Genomic DNA, 18,229 nt, shown 5'->3' with positions numbered 1-18,229 from the left:
GTATGTGAATGGATTTGAGAGAAATTTGTGAGGTAAACTTGACAGACCTTATTGATTGACTGGATATAAGTTATGAGGTATTAAGTATGATCTACAAGGGATATGTTCCTACAAAGTATTGCTTTTTTTCTTTTTGGAAATCAAGTCCTTTCTAAAGTCTCATCCCAATAGTGTAATACGTACTTTAAAATAAAGTTTTAGAAATATGACAGCTGATCCTCTAATTTACTGATTTATTTTTATTTTGTTACAAAGTAAGTTATTCATATTTGACTATCATTTAAAAATACAGTAGGAGTCAGAACATTACTTAAATTTCAGCAAACAATAATTGAACAGAAACATATTTATATATAAATACATATATATTCTGTTCTTATTTAAATATGAATATAATAAATTGAGATAAAAAAATAAATCAAGACGTAAAAAATGCAAGGATTTCTCAAATATACATATTTAGTAGAGTGGGGATGGTCACTGAGTGGTCTTATTCAAATCACAAGCTAACCCCATGTCCTTCAGGAGGATGGGTACGTTAATGGTGGTTCCAACTAGATTTACTTCAATGAAGATGGGGTAGATTCCCAAAGGAATATCAGGATTTTATTACAAAAAGAAGGGGACATGGATATTGACCAATCAATAAAATTGGGGGACCAATCAACAGAAATATCCATTATTAATATTTTTAAATTATTATTATTATTTTCCTTAGGATAAATCCTCAAAAGTATAAATGCAGTGTCAGGGAGGATGAAGATTTTTATAGTTCTTGCTGCCTAATGTCATACTGGTTTCCATAATGCCACACTGATGCTTGAAGCTCATTTTCCCTTTCCCAGGTCTAGGAAATACATTATTTTTAACCTTTTGACCCCCTTCACCCATGTCTCCCAATCCCTACCCACTACCTCTGGCAACTACCAAGCTGTTCTCTATCAAAAGCAGAAAATTATCTTTGAAAGAACCAAGTACAAATTTGTAAATACATGTGCCTATGTGCACACACACACACACACACACACACACACACACAAACTATAGTAAAATTGAGAAGGAAATAGAGTTATCTAAAGCATCCATTCTGCTTACCACATCGTCCATCTCTCCACTCCACTATGTATGTTTCCTTCTCAGCACATGCTTTCACATAGTTGTCTAAAATTGTACATAGGCAATCTTGACTGTTTTCACAAGTACAAGTGTATTTTTTGCATTCCTTTAAAATGAGAAACAAATTCATATGACATTACGAAAATATTCAGAAGAACAGGTAAACTGGGTAAATTACTTGAGTTCATAACCACTCTTCTTCCCTGAAGACAAATTGTCTTTGAAACTTTTGGAAATATTTGTTTTCAAAAATATGCAAAATAGCAAATCAATTATTAACTGGGTTTTCAAATAACTCAGAAAAAAACAGAAAGAAAATTATTCAATATTTTTTTCATTTGGAGTTTTTTGATATCAATTTTAAAAATTAAACTTGGTATATTTAACAATTGAAGAAACTAGTGGAATTCAATGTTAAATTTAAATATACCTTAATCTACTGACAATGGCAGTTATTTGAAAATTCTTAATATCTACATATTTTTTTGATATTATCAAAGTATTTCCCCCCAAAAGGTGTTAATGTTAGATTCTCATGTACCTCAAGATATGGTTTAGGGTTCACAATTGGATGGCAGGAAGCAAAAGGCCCATTTGCATCAATAAGAATTCCACAGTGACTTTCAGCAAAACTTTCTGGAAGAAAATTAATGCACCCAAAATTTGTATCATTAATGTCATAATTTTTAATTGAAAGAAAAAGTGTAAATTTTTAACAGAATTTTATCTTTATTAAACAATTATGTTTTTGAAGTGTTTTGCTATAATAAATTGAATTTGTTATTGGTATATATAAAAATAGCATGATATAATCAGAAACACCTTAAACTAAAAGGCAAAGTCTTTATTAGCTTTGGACTTCTGTATTAAATCTATTTTAATAATTGTTAACTATTCTCTGAAATTATATACACATATGAAAAAAAGGAACCAGATCATTTATTTAGGTGCCGTTTAATGTAAAATACACATTTATGTCTAAGTTATGAGAAGTGGGTAAATGAAGGCACCACACCACTGCCACTTCACTTCTGTCACCCAGTATACAATTTTCTTAAGATCTAGATTTGGGGTTTGGTGTAACTAATATTTACCATAGCAGTGGTTGGGAGACCTAGATCTAGCCATAGCTCTATTGTCAAGTGTCTCAGCACTTTGAGTGAGTCTATTTTAATCATTGATAACTTCCATGACTAAATTAATAGGAAAGAATAACAACTCAAATAATCTGTAAAGCCTCCTCTAACTCTATTATTCTATAACTATGGAGAAACTGTTTATAGAAGGAAAGAGTGGGTATAGAAAAAGACAACTGAGATGATCCACCCTCCCCCAGTGAAAGGTATGTTTTCTAGGAATACCCTCAGTCAGCCAGACTGTTTCTCTGTTATTTCCTCTGAAATTGGGACAGTACAGCAAACACTCATTAAAATCAGGGTTATGTGATAGTCTCATATTATTGCAAGAATAAGTACATAATTCTTAACAACAAATATTTAATTACAGAGTTTGGCATTCAACCAGCATTACCTTTTTCTATGCTGATGCATGAGGTAGGTTTTCCTTTAGGACAGGACATCATTTCCCAAGAATCAGCAAACGTCTGAGACGTCTTCTCCAATATATTCTGACTTGACATGAAATCATCCTCTGCTCTATTGTTATAGGAACCACAGAGTCCTGTATAAGAGCACAGAACAAAGTTTAACATCTCCTTACCTACTCAACCATTTGGATTCATGTCCTTACTTCGTCTCAGTTCTTTCTTCAAATGAAAACTATAGAAGCTACCTAAAGCATTCCTTGATTAGTCTTTATGCATATAAATAAAATTTAATAACACTTCAGATTAATACCCCCTTTTAGTCAAATTCCAAGAACACTGAAATTCCATTTGCCATGAATAATGTATTTTTCCTGTCAGTTGCTGTAACTTTACCTTCTTTAAGAAGGTAGCAGGAAGTATGCTTACAAGTAGGAGGTTTATGACTACACATTTTCACAGGTCCAGTGTGGAGACTTGAATTATGTTAAGGGCTATGTGCCTTTCCTATCTGGACCCTACTGACTCATGAGTTACATACCTACTGACCCTACTGACTCATGAGTTACATATTTTATGTGTAAATAAGTCACCTTCTCAAGCATAGATATATTGCAAAAGCTTAAAAGTTTAAATTAGTAATTGTGGCCTTGGCTAGAATTGTTTTATTTAACATCAATGATAGTATGTAAGAGCAGATTTCTATCCTAGGAAAAACCTCAGTGAAAGATATGACCACATAATCTGTTGGTAAAAAGACAAATTATAATGTAACTTGTATTTAAACATGATTTTCAGAGGATTTATGTCTGTAATATTTTTATTTATTCTTCTCCAGATCAAAATCTTAGTAATGCATATCAGCAAAGTGATATATAACATATGTCATCAAGTCTCACTTCATAAAAGCCTTATTTTAAAAACCTTAAAATGTTTAAATTTTTGAGGACCATTTGGGAATAGATTTTGTAACAAATAAAGCTGTCTTTACTATAAGAAGCAAACTGGAATTATTTTACTGCCATATGGAAGAAAAAGTTAAGTAAAAATGTTTTATGGTTTAATGTCATCGAGAGACAATTGAAAATTACAATAAATAATGGTCACCTTAGAGCCTGGGAAATAAAAACATATGCGGAAGACTTACCTACGGTGTCTGTGAATTGGTTAGGAGGCATGGAAACATATAATTGCATCACAGGAACAATTTGTATTTGCATTTTTACGTGAAAGTATGTTTCAACTTGAAAGTATGAGGAAGATGCCTTGAATATCTGTATTTTGTCTGTTAAAATAATTATTAACATTATTAGCAATAAATTAACATTATAAACAGGTTTTAATTTCTTAAAATGCTTTTAGTCTTTAATACCTGTTAAAACCAGAAATATTTAACATCTTTAAAAATTGAATAAATGAATCTCTTACATTTATTTTTAAATTAAATGTAAGTATTATTACACTTACCTGAATAGTAATGACCTTGATTTCTAATATTGTCATTTGTGACTGTTCCATCTTTATTGAAAGTATATTTGTCAACTGAAACAGACTAAAATTTAAGATACATTGTTAGTTCATTTTAATTTACAAAATTAATTCATTTTAATGTAACATATAAACCTGAGATTCTGTTCCACAACAACTTGCTTAATTTTATTGGATTAACTTATAAATATCTAAAATGTAGAACATTTTTAAAGCATTTGTCATACTTCGGTCATTGTTTTTCATTCTAACTCTTTAAGGAAGATTGTAAAGGACTCTTCATCCCCAATTTGTAGAGGAGGAAACTAACACCCTAGAAGGTAACTTGAATTTCCAAAGGTCACACAGTTTGTAAGTGCCAAAGGCCAAGGTAGTTGTTCTCCATACTCATTTATGTCTGTTTCCATTTATAATGTTGGTTTCCAATACACAAAATTCTAAACAAATATAATTGCTTTCAGAATTTAATAATTTTATAAGCACATAAGATTGATCTGTAATTAGCATATTAGTTGTATATCTATGGTAATTTTGATATATTTAAGTATCCTTGGAACTATGCAGCTCTTCCAGAAACTTTATCAATTTTCTCTACAATCTTATCTGTCCTTTTAATTTATAGTAAAGCCTACCTTCTTCAACCTCAAAAACTCTGAATTTGTGAAGTAATTGATTTGATTGTACTCTGAATAAACTTTAGGAAGCTGATGACTTACCGAATTCAAGAGGAGTGTAACACTATTTAAGCATGTTCCTGACTGACCACTTGGACATGGACGAAGCTCAACACTCACAGACCAATCTTTATCCTGTTAAAAAAAAAATGCATTTCATTTAAATGTTTATTAAAATGTTATTGATTATATGCTATTACTATGTGATTCATTCACAATGCATGTTTGCATTTTCAACATGCACAATTCCTGTGTACAATCAGTCTGCTCTGAAAATTGAAACCTAGTAAAGTCTATGATACAGTCTAGGCCTGGCCAAGAGCTTTACAGATGGTCTGAGTATCTTCCATCAGCTATATCTATGTAGTCCATGATTGGGGGTTTTTCATAAACACCAATTTTTTTCTTTATCTTTACTTTTTATCTTCTCCTTCAAGGGATTTGTGCTACTTTGTAGAGACTAACAGGAATTAGAGGCAATATAGTTTGTTTATTCTCTGGATAATCCATGTCTGTTTAAATCCAATGTGAGAGGTATTTAATTTGTGAAATTGTAATATAAGTCATGTCAAACATTGACTTCCAGTTCTCATTTTAAGATCTAGGAATCTCTAAACTAAGCAAATATCCCATGTATTTTGGCGTATTTCCCTCTCACTTTGCCCATTTCCTGTCCTCACAGATTACATGCAGAACATAAAAAGAAGGGGGAAAAAAAGAGATGGCATACCGACTTTTAGTAGCAGTAACTACATTTCTCTGATTACTGGACATTGGCCCATATCTCTTTATTTCAGGAGTCACAGATTTTGCTCATTTTTGTTTCTTACCAGGAAGATTAAATAAAGTTATATATTCTCATGCTAGCTAAAGGTACAAGCTACAAAATAGAATCTCCCTTTTATTGAAATTTAAATGATTTAAAATGTTAATACTGAAGAGTTTAAATATAAGGTCAACCTATATCATACTGATAATATAGTATTATATAATGTATCATATAAAAATAAATGTAAAGGAATAATGATGACCATGCTTCATGGAAAAGGTAGTGCATTTGAGGCACTAGTGAACACATGCAAAGAAAAGTAGAAGAACAAATAATTACCCAGTGTATTTAGAAAATTATTCATGACGAAAGGGGCTTTGTTTGTTTGCTTATTAAAGCACACATTTGTAAGGAGAATAAGTAATATTGATTGTCAATATGTGACAAAACGTATACTGAAATACATAACTACTAATTGAAGGGCTGTTTGTTATTTATTGTTTTAAATAGTAATTGAAGGTGAAGATTGTGTTTCAAAGTGTTTAAAATATAGTGTGGTGCCTGTATCCATTTTCGCAAGTGTTCTAGCCTATTACTTACATGGATGGCCAAAAAGTAACAGTTTCCAGGATGGTTATATTTTTCACCATCAAAGGTGGTAATTGAACTTCCTTCCACCTTACATCTTCCAGGGCATAATGCTTCAGTGCAAGACCACTTTGCTTCTTGGCATGTGCTGTTAAAATAAAATGGTTATCTTAAAGGTTATCAATTGTGTTTTCTCAGTGGTAAAAATAAATATCACAACATTAAAAAAAGTCACAACTTGAGCTAAGACATTTAGTTAAGTAGTATTAGATTAGATCCTATTCATTAGATCCTATTCATTAGTATTAGATCTTATTCATTCCCCACCCAATATCTCAGCTATGTTAAAATGTCTCACTGACAGTGGTATCTTGGTACTTCAGAAGACTTGAATTCCATTGACTAAAATAATAACTTCTGTCTGCATCAAACATAAAAACTTGTCAACTGGATTTCATGAATTTGTTTAAATGAAACACATTTCACTGTTAGTATAAAAACACCTGCTACACATCACATTGTAGACCTGCACTGTCCAATACAGTTCAGTCATATAGCTATTGATTATTTGAAATGTGGCTAGTCCAGATTGAGATTGGCTGTAAATATAAAATACAGACTTTGAAGACTTAATATGACAAAAAAATGTAAAAACTCTCCTTAACTCTTTATACTAATTTTATGTTGAAATGATAATATTTTGGATATACAAAATATAAGATAAAAACTATTAATAATTCTACCTGCTTTTTTTTTTTGCTTTTTAAAAATGTTTCAACTAAAAATATGTGCAATTATCTATGTGGGTCCTATTAGCCTATTTATGACTCACATTATATTTCTCTTGGACAAAATAGTAAAGACATTCAAAAATCATAGCTGTTGTTATTTATAATTATTAATATAGTATCATCACACTAACAAAACATTTCCTATTTATGGAGAAAATATTATAGTAAAAATAATAGACTAGTTTTCATTGAATCAGATTTTTGTCCCAGAAGGACACCATATGTTTCTAGAAAAGTCCTGTGGAATCTTACAGAAATTTTGGAGTTTCAGAGAAAAGACAAAATGAGGAATAGAGAAATCTCTCTGGTCAGCATATTGTTGCCGACTTAAAAGGAGGAATCAAGCTAATTATGCAATTAAAAGAGAAATAGTCTATACTACCTTTTGGCACATTCAAATCCACTCTGGGTGAAATACATCATCACCAAAGAAGCCTCATATAAAAATTACTTGAAAGCATTGGGTTGTTTCTGATTGTTCATTTTATTAAATATGCAATTAGCATAATTATTGCTTCATTATTGTAAACATACTCTAATATTATTCTTTGCTCTGTATTTGCAATCACCAATTGGTTTACTATTCAAAACATTATTTCAGTTAGTGAAAAACATTATCTTTGAAAGATACACAGAAAACTCACATCTTATTTATAATAAACATACTAAACATTCCTCAAAAACAAAAAAACAAAATATCAACACAGGAAATCCAATGAGGCAGACTTTTATTTGTGAAAAGTTTATTTTAAGGGTGGATTTAGGAATTATTTCCAATTAGATTAAAATATCAGTAGTTTTTCACTATCAATAAAATGTGAACAAAAAGCACACATACCACTGAGAACCACAAGGACCTTCTCGGACTTCTCCTGACTGATAGACTTTTCCATTAGATTCACATGGACATTCAGCCTTTAATACACATCTCCCTTTCTCTCCAATATCATCCAATAGATAACCTAGAAATCATTATACAAAATCAATCTCAAAACTATATAAACATCAATAAATTCCCAAGCAGTGTATTATGAAATCACTCTTGAACTAGTCCTTCCTAGTTCAAATGTGAACTTAAAATGGTAATTTCTATTTAAGCAGCTACTCCAAGTTTGAGACCTGGCAAATGTTCTGGGTCACAGAGCAGTCCTACTGAGCCCAATATAGGACTCCAGGATGACCTGTAGAATACCATGTTTCTCGGGTACTATAGAGATAGAAATACATGTTAACACTAAAGGTCTCTCTGGTCCTTCTCTGCAGTTTGCTAGAAGGATGGATTAGGAATAGGTGGATTTATTAAACATCTCATTACAGACAAGACTCCATTAAACTTGAGTCACTTCATTTTGAGTTGTTTTCGTATAAATATTATTACCTTCTGGGCAGGTGCAGCCACTCACACATTCACTGTCTTGAAAAGGAGCCACATTAGAACAAGTTGCAGGATTTGAGAGACCACATTCTTTGTAGATATGTTTTTCTGGGCATCTTGGTTTTTCTGGAAAAATATAGAAATATGTATGCATGGAAATTAGAAGGAAATAAATGTGATAAATACATTATATTCTAATGAAGAACTTTCCAAATGGTATTCTTTGAGCCTCATTTTCAAGATATAAGCATTTAAAGATCCTCAGTACAACTAAATTATGCCATTTTACCACGCATTATTTTGTGATACAATATTTAATATGGAGAAACTGTACATGATACATAACACAATTTCATCATACTTTGAAATTGATATTCTATTTGTATTTGAACTTATACGGATTGAGCCAATCATAAGTGGAAAGTATATTTATATTCGTATGAAGCCCATATTTATGTTTTATTAATCTTTTTGAAAGCAAAGAGGTACTAATCAATATACTTTTGATAACTTCCCAATGTTTTCACAGAGTTTTTATAGAATTTTACAGAATTACTCATTTTTCCCAGTGAATTTTTCTCATTGTAAAGACGATAAAGTTCCTAATTAAGATCTTAACACAAAGCACTGCAACTGTGGCAAGTCACTTTACCATGTGGGCTTCAGTGTCCTCAAAAGTACATGTGAGAGAAGACTATATCATCTATTAAGATGCTTTCCAGGGCTAACAGTCATCTGAGAAGATTACTTCGAAACATAGCTCTTCTTTAAAGTGGTATATATAAACTTTCTGATTTGGAATCTACAATAAAATGGAAAACCTACCACAAGCCACATCGGAATCATCTCTCCAGGATTCATAGGTGCCGGGGCCATCTGAGGCACAGAGGCGTGACAATTCGGAATAAGTGTCACATGTAGAATTTTTGCCTCTATTTCGGCAATACTCATCAATGCAGATCATTTTGTAGTCATTGGATAAAGTGGTAACCTTTCCACATTTCTCAAAGTAAGTTTCAATAATTTTGTTACAGTGCTACAAAATAGAGCATGAGATTTTATTAAACATAAGAAAAATGACAATCAAATGAACATTTAGGAAAAGATAAATTCAGAAGGTTTTGGGGGGTTTTGTTTTGTTTTGTTTTGCATAATATTCTATAACTTTAACAGGGAGAGTTGTTGGATGTTGGTTGAACTGGAGGGTTTTGAAATATTATAGTTGGTACAGTTACTCCTATAAGAATACTTTACCTCTGGCATTTAGGATTGCTATATAACAACTTCAAAACTTGTACCTCAACTCATCCAAAATTTCTCTAAAGCTGACAATTAAGTTTAGAACTCAAGAAAGTGGAAAGGGTGAGAAAAGGACAGATTCATTGATGTCAGAGATTGGATGATAAATGATTGATACCACGATAAATACTGGATTTCCCCAAAATTAATACATAGCTAGACAATCAGCTCTGATGCGTCTTTTGAAGCAAAAATTAATATAAGACTCAGTTTTATTTTACCACAATATAAGACCGGGTCTTTAATGTAATGTAATGTAATGTAATGTAATGTAATGTAATGTAATGTAATGTAATATAATATAATATAATAATATAATACCGGGTTTTACATTAAATTTTGCTCTAAAAGACACATTAGAGCTGATTGTCCAGGTAGGTCTTATTTTCGGGGAAACACAGTAGATACTGGCCCTTTAACTGTTAGTCTGCCTATATTTGATGAGCAAACAGATGACAGTAAAACACAGGGACTCTGTGCTTTCTTGATGGGGGCCATGTGAGTTTGCTCTGGAAACAACATATTTGTTCTCATGTTGGTTAAGGAAGTAAAGACATATTATTGAACCCCAAAACTTCAAATTTCAAAGTATTTTAACTATCACATAGCTGTTTTCTATTTTAAATATGTTTATTTTCAAGAAACATAAAAGCTACTGTCAAACAAATGCACAATTTGCACCAATTAAGACCTAAGACTGCTGATAATATTCAAGTGAGTTATAAAATGAAATAAAATAAAATCTTCAAAGATTGTTTTTTCATCCATTATCCTTTGCGTATCTTTCTCACTGAATTATAGGCTCCTTGATTGTAAGAAATATAACTCTGTATCCTCTGGTCTTAATACAATACCTTGTACATAGTAGGCCCATACGAAGTATGCATTGATGTTAACATAAATTTATATATTTATTTAATAAACATTTTTATGCAAAAAGAAGTAAATTCTCACTCAGCAAGCAACTACCACAATGGATATGTCACAGAACTCATAATCTTACGGAAGACATATGAAAAAAAAACATGAGAAATTATTATATATGGTATCTTATCATAAGTTCCAATGAGTGGCAAACAGCAGCACAGTAAAGAGAAAGTGATTCTAACTGCAAAGGTCAAGGAGGGTTTCACGAGGAAGATAGTAGATGTTTTTATATAATGTCATGGTTTAATTTGCTTTACTAGAAGATGACAAGGTGGTTATAAATGTAACAACTATTGTCTGTTGTTACAAAAGAACAGAAAAAGTCTGTTCTATCCATACATATCTTGATCTTTAGAATTTTGTTCTAGATTGAAATAGGAATATATGAACATTCATTCAGTCATCAAATTAATCTATCAAATTCAATATAACAGAATTAAACAGCGTGGAAAACTCACAGAGTAAAAGATGACTATTTTTAAGCGTTGGAGTCAAAAAGGTTATGTGCAACTTTTTCAAAAAGAAGGTAAAAGATCTGAGGGAGGACAATTCAGACTGGCTATCTGGGTCAAAAATTAAGGGAGTGAGAGCAAAAAAGTAGTTGTTAGGCTCACAATACATGAATTTCTAAACTATAAGAGTTAACTTAGTATCCATCGAGTGCTAATAATAGAGAGGTGAAGCATGTTCAGTTTATAGACAAACTGAAATACTACGCAAAGGAAATTGGAATTGTCACACTAACATATAATAAATATCATACTATTTTAGGAGGAAAAAACCTTGTTTTAGCATCTACAGCTAGACTAAAGCTGAGAAACAGAGCACAGGGAAATTGGAGAGGAAGCATTTGCAGAATTCTAAGAAGAAGGTATGCATGCTTAAAGAAGATGTTGGCTATCTAAATTGAAATCAAGGGGAATATTGCTAAAATTTGCTACTAGATAGATAAAATATAAATTTCGTACCTGTACTCCATCTTGACAACTTTCATGGCTTTTACTAAATGCTCTGGGACATTCATCAGGAATTTTACTATTGGCAATGTGCTCATTGATATCTTCTCCTTAAAAAGAAAGCAATGTTTGGTTCAAAATATACATTACATATATACAGTATTTTCAGGCTAAAGATGGACTTGATGACATATATATATACGTATATATATACATATATGTATATATATACGTATATATATTAACAATTTCTCATTCTTTAGACAAATGTAAATTGTTTGTTGTTAGATTTATCTAAATATAAGCAATTACTTTAAAATTTTACTTTGAGAAGCAATTTTCTTATACATAATACATAGAAATCTTACCTGGAGTGCTGTTGAAATTTCCGCAAAGACCACACGTTGGATATTGCTTGTGAAGAGTGAGCTTTAAAAGAAATTTAAATGTATGTATTTATAAAATATTGAAAATATCTCAAGACAAAATTTACCCAAACCAAAGAATAGGGCCTCTTCATATTCAGTTCTACCTAAGCTGGTTACTTTGGGATGTATTACAGGGACTCTTTTTAAAGGACTTGGCTCTAAATTTGGAATAGGTTCTAATTCCACAACTTACTAACTATGTGTCTTTGGGCAGGATATTTAAATTTTATTAGCCTGACTCTTCTGAATCCCATCATTTTTAAAATAAGATTAATAATACTATGTAATTCAAGGTGTTTGAAATATTAAGATAAGGCTTAGAACGCTAATTACTACATAGAGATATCTTAGTAAACTTTAGCTCTTATTTTCAATATATTTATAATATTGTTTTTATAAGTGAAAGCACAGAACAAAATGCACAGGATTATAAGAAAATCATAGATGGACTTACTGAGAGTTTGTTATTTTTGTCCCACATTAAAGACAAGATTCCTCTACGGCTATTCAGGACATTATGTTCTCCATATTTTTTAATATGAATCAACTTATTGTCGTATGGTATCTGTACACTGAAAAGTATAAAATACAAGCACATATAAATGTAACAATAGTATTATTATAACATGTTTTCCTGATAATTCATGTTTCTATATTTAGTGTCCTAAATATACTGGATAGTAGATATTAAAGTTTCCTTTTTCATATCATTTCAGAAGAAGAAATACAATAGCTTTTTTTAAATATTGGAAAGACTTTTAAGGAACAGTGAATAAATCTTGAGTCTTTGGAGAAATGAACAACAACAACAACAAAACCACATCGGTTTGGTATAAGAAAAAATGATGAAATAATTTGAAATGATCACAAGTTGAGTATTGAGTCTCATTTTCTTATCCTGGAAAGCATTCAGATAAGCCATCCCTTCCAAATATGAATTGCTACTTCTGATAATCTTGACATAAAAGTTTCAATTCATTGTAAAACCTCAAATTTATATTTAGTATTAAACATACAAATGAAAATTGAAATATTCTGTTAGCAGTTTTGTTGAATACACATGTTGCCTCAAATCTAGATACTCAAAATAGTCAAACAATAGAACCACTCTTTTTTTCACCTTGTTGTAGAAGTAAATATAATATAACATTTTATGATCCCACATATATTAAATTTTTATACATTCACCAAACTCCTGCCCAAGAATTTATTTAAAATATCAATACACACATCAGAATAGGAAAAGAGTACCATCTCTTCCCCATTCAACCTTTTGATTTCTTTTTTTGGCTCAATTTACTTAAAAGAATTCTATAGCATTTATCCAAAACACTTTGGCATTTACCTTTCTCCATTAACTAAAATGGTATCACCAAAAATAGAGATGTAATTACTGTCAATTATAACCATTATTTTTTCAATCTCACTATCATTGTTTCGTTTGATCTCAATATTGAAATCTCCTCCAGATTCAACGCAGTGACGGCAGAAAGTGTATGTGCATGAAGACTCAAAGGAAAAGATACGGTTGTTGAAAGCTTTATATGCTCCTTTGCCCCAAGTAGAAGCTTCACCTACAAGATTTAGAGCAGAATATTCATAATTATTCAGAACAATTAATGTACTGTCTAATTCTGATTTTTAAAGTGTTTACGTACCAATATAAAAAAATCAGTGAAAGATTATATTCTCACAGCCACCACCTTAAATCAATACTTTCCTTGCTCACATACCACAAAAAAACACACTAAAAGTAGTACCTGAGTCCTTGAGAATACCCAAAGTTGGCTGTCTTGCTAAACAAAATGTAAATAAAAACATCTTGCTTCCCTTGGGGAAGAGATATTGTTTCTACGAGTTTCTCATATCATGGGGAGGGATATATGGAGGAAAGTTGTGGTCTGCTTGATTGCTTTGCTTTTTATAGGTTACCATTTATATCAAATGAGTGTAAAGAATTACATTATTTTTTCTATACATCTATGTATATGTACATATGTATATACATGTATATATGTATTTATGTGTAGGTGGTATTTGTGTATCTTTGAGAAAAATGGTACAAATGTGATATCATTCAAACATACAATGATCAAACAGATAGATCATGCACAAATTTTTAAAACTAGTTTCGAATCATGGTTATGTTGAAATCCCATTAGGTACTGGCTAGCTTGGGAACAAAAATATAGAAAAAAACAGAATAATTTTTACTTACCAATAATTGCATTTGTTTCTGAGTACTTTGGAGTCGCTTCTGGAATGTGGGATCCTTTTTCTATTCAAAACAATGCATAGATTATTTAAATTTCAAGACGTATACTGATTTTCAACATACAAGATATTTGGACTTCTACATGGCAATTTAGAAGTTAGTATTGAAAGCTATCAATGGGTTTCTTTATCCTGAATATATAATTTGATTTTGTGAGAGCTGTGATTTTTCAAGATCATATTCCTGATTATCTCTGTTGTTCATATTTTTTCTTGGAACAATCAGCCATAGTGTGTTCAGAAATCATCAAGAGCTTATTAACTTGGAGTCATTTACAATTATAAATATATGCTGCATCTCTTACAGACTGTTTTTTCAAGTTCAAAAATAAAACTTTGCTAGCCTATTTTTATTGTCCATTACCCCGACTGGTCCAATGTAGATATTATAAAACCAATCTACTGTTATATATAATACTAATATATAATACTAATAATTCAATTATTTACATATGAAGAAAATTTAATTTTCCTGATCAAAGGGAAAAGTCTGCATACCTTCAAACTTTAAATTTCCCATGATTGTTATTTCTAATGCACTGACCCTTTTATATAATCAAGTAAATTCATAAGTTATCTTACAGCAGGGTCTAAAAGCAAGCCAACTAAAACAAGTACAATAACAAAAGTGACTACTCTGATAGAATTTGAAAATAGTTTTCACAATGCCATTTATTGTGTATCGTGAGGCCACTTCTCTTTACAAAGGTTTTCTTTACTCAGGTTGAGCGGAAATAGATTCAACTATTTATAAAGTCATTTTTAAGATAATACATCTAAAATGATAAAAGAGAAGTTACACTATGCTTTATTATGCTTTATTCGGGTTGCCTTCAAGTATAATTTAATCTCTCTTTTTCATGAAATTGTTTCAAATATCTGGTTAGTCCTCAAAACTTCCGTACTCAAAGAGAAGATGCATTTAGAAGTTCAATTCAGTATGAGAAACACATAAGATATTATTGATTTACTAGGCTACACACACACGCACACACACACACACACACACACACACACAGTATATATAAACTCATTAAACACTAAAAGTCATGAATCAAACTACCTGGAGTGCTGAGTGATCCAGAGGTTGTGTAATCAGATGAGCTTGTGACACCTATTTTAATACAAAATGATTAGTCTGTTTCTGTGTTATTTTACTTGGTAAAATATGGGGGGGAAATGTTTTAAGATCTGATGGATCCAAATCCAGCAATGCTAACAGACTTTTTAGAACCATGTGAAGCTGTAAGAGAATATATATATATATATATATATATATATATATATATATATATATATATATATATATAATCAATATATATATATTATCAATATATATATATATTATCAAGTCTACAACCTGCTGGAATAACAAAACTAAATGCCTTGCCACTAAATGGGCTGTCACAAAATTAACTTACTCAGATCAACTGCCTTAAAACTTATTCAGGGAAAGAGATAAGAGTTGCATATACAAACAGTGTTTTAAGTCTCTTATCCAATATTCAACCCACTTTAAATTGTTTTACTTTTGGGAAATCTAGATATCATTTCAGATGTCAACAGAACAAAGGATTCATAAAAACTGGAAGTATGAAAACCACTAATCTAGATGAACCAAGATATTCATCTCAAGATGTGTAATGTCAAGACACATTAATGTCAAGAGATCCAGAACCGGCCATTTCAAAGCCACTAGATTTACTGCCATTAGATACATAATCAGAAAGAACACTAATTAATAAAAGTCTATCTGATTTGTAAAAATGAAATCAGTCAAGTGCTGACATCCAAATAACAGAAAAATCTCAAATTGGTAACCACTCCACAATAGAAAGAAAAGAGGCAATTACTTCTTAGTACATTTCTCAGGAACAAAACCTAAATTTAAATACCTGAGCTAATGGCAGCAGATCAGGTGTTCAGAAATTCATTGTCTCTTAAACCATTTGTGCCAACAATGTTTAAACAAAACTAGTGGCAACAAGTAATGAGTGATTTCAAATTTGTCAATTCCATTGAAATGTTGACCTCAAAACTAATGTCCAAAACTTAAGAACAACCCAAAATAAAATTATTATTTCTGTATAACCAAGCCTTTTTTGAACAGATTGATTGATAGCCAATCCTGACTGAGGTCAACCATTACTACACTACACCATATGTATTACTAATCAGACTTCACTAAAAGAAAAGTATGCTAAACCTGAGTTACTAATATGAATCCTGAATATTTCTCAGAACACCCATGTCATTAGAAGTGGATCTACTATCCACAGTACTGTGGTTATCTAGTGTTTCCTAAGACTTCTCAACACTGCTAGCAGCATCAAAATAGTTCATGATAAATATTGTTTTAACAATGTGTACCACAAATTCCAAGACTATTCAATCTAATGTTTCTATTAAGCAGAAACATTAAATTGTATCAGAATTTCAAAAAAGAAAAAAAATGAAATGACACTTATTTACTCTTCTCAAAAAATGGACCTTCAAAAAAAAAAAAAAAAAAAAAAAAACCCTTAAGCCACCAAGACCAAGACCTGATCCAGGATACAAAACTGAAGCTCAAGTCCAACAAATCAGCTGCTACCCTAACCACCTCTTCAATTTATGTAACTCCAAAACAATTTTGCATAAAGGCAAAAAAACGATTCCACATCAATATATTCACAACCATAAACTAGTTCCCACATCCTCTGCCAACAAATGACGTGTGCCTGATTGTATCTAATTACATTTCATTATTGCAGGATTCTTGCTTGCTTTTTATATCCTTATTAATAATGTTCATGATTTTCACTGTGATTTCAAAATGTATATTAGAATCCTGAGTTTCTCATCATCAGAAAAAAATCTCAAATTCCCAAACCATGGGCATCAGATCCAGTAAGACTTTTTCCAGCATCACAAGTACCTGTACTACTAACGCCCGTTTCACCAAATTCGTTTGGTCCAGAAGTACTAGCACCAAGTCCAGTTGCACCCTTCCTTCCTCCACTATTTTCAGAACCAGAAGACCAAATCTGTTTTTCTCCTCCTAATGAAAAATCAAAATGTGATTAAAAAAATAAAGAAGGAAGAAATTCATTTGGATTTCTTAGAAACAGAGTCAAGGCTAGGATACCTGAGCCCCTGACATCAGATCCAGGACTCAAGTATTTAGATCCAGCAGATCCACTGCTACTCTTTCTATTCCCACCAATTTCAATGACTCCAAATCCCTGTTGATCAGATGACCCCAAATTGAATCCTGAATCTTTAGAGACAGCATCAAAATATTCAAACCCATTTCTTGCACGTGAGCCACATGCTGAATACAAAATGATGGTCACGAGATTTACTTTCAATGCATGCCATGATTCAGAATTGTTGTATGCACAATTAATACCTAGAACACTGGAACTGGAGCCTCCAGAACCACCTATGCTATTTCCATCAAAGTCTGTACCACTATGACCATTGTCACCAAATTGATTTGAACCAGAATCTCCAAAATTAAACTGAGTTTCACCCTTTGTTTCTCCATTCCGAGTCAGAAAACCAGTTCTGACTGGTTTCCCACTAATGGAAAAATTAAAATGTTACTTTAAAAAATGAAAGTTTGTAGTCCGTTTTAATTTCACTGAGAGTCCAGGTTAGTAGAATGCCTGAGTTATGGGCATTGGACCTGAGATTCATGGATTCAGGCCCAACAGGTATATTCCTGCCCATTCCATCAATCCCCTGCCTCCAAATACCTTTTTGCCAAATATCCAATCACCAAATCCTGAATTTCTAAAATTATCACCAGCATGTTCACACCCACTTCTTGCACTCATACTTCTACCAAAATATTAAAAATTTGTCACCAGAACATATTTAATAAATTTTATGATTCAGAATTTGTTTTTCAAATGTTTTTCCTTCAAGTCCAAAATCAAAAGACCCAGGCCTTCCACTAACAGAAAAAATAAAAATATTATTTAAAAAAAATACTAAATATTTGAAACCCAATTGTA

At 31.4% G+C, this 18,229-nt stretch overlaps 1 protein-coding gene across 1 annotated transcript in view; it reads right to left on the bottom strand.

The window, feature by feature from the left end:
- Positions 1–18,229, bottom strand: part of LOC117028788 (mucin-19-like) — a 68,898-nt gene that overhangs the window by 41,532 nt on the left and 9,137 nt on the right. Inside the window, exons 7-23 of the mRNA XM_033117662.1 lie at positions 17,146–17,268; positions 15,292–15,342; positions 14,173–14,232; positions 13,300–13,528; positions 12,409–12,526; positions 11,895–11,955; positions 11,539–11,636; positions 9,170–9,380; positions 8,348–8,470; positions 7,808–7,931; positions 6,191–6,326; positions 4,864–4,956; positions 4,127–4,211; positions 3,807–3,944; positions 2,647–2,796; positions 1,658–1,752; positions 1,096–1,222 (exon numbers count right to left, since the gene is read on the bottom strand). Coding sequence (XP_032973553.1) covers positions 1,096–1,222; positions 1,658–1,752; positions 2,647–2,796; positions 3,807–3,944; positions 4,127–4,211; positions 4,864–4,956; positions 6,191–6,326; positions 7,808–7,931; positions 8,348–8,470; positions 9,170–9,380; positions 11,539–11,636; positions 11,895–11,955; positions 12,409–12,526; positions 13,300–13,528; positions 14,173–14,232; positions 15,292–15,342; positions 17,146–17,268 — 2,022 coding nt within the window. The remainder of the gene's footprint in view (positions 1–1,095; positions 1,223–1,657; positions 1,753–2,646; positions 2,797–3,806; positions 3,945–4,126; positions 4,212–4,863; positions 4,957–6,190; positions 6,327–7,807; positions 7,932–8,347; positions 8,471–9,169; positions 9,381–11,538; positions 11,637–11,894; positions 11,956–12,408; positions 12,527–13,299; positions 13,529–14,172; positions 14,233–15,291; positions 15,343–17,145; positions 17,269–18,229) is intronic.

The sequence above is a fragment of the Rhinolophus ferrumequinum genome, chromosome 10, assembly GCF_004115265.2.
Source record: "Rhinolophus ferrumequinum isolate MPI-CBG mRhiFer1 chromosome 10, mRhiFer1_v1.p, whole genome shotgun sequence".
In the NCBI taxonomy this organism is placed as follows: Eukaryota; Metazoa; Chordata; class Mammalia; order Chiroptera; family Rhinolophidae; genus Rhinolophus; species Rhinolophus ferrumequinum.
Note: the sequence above shows the minus strand (reverse complement) of the source record. Positions and strands in the feature narration are given on the sequence as shown.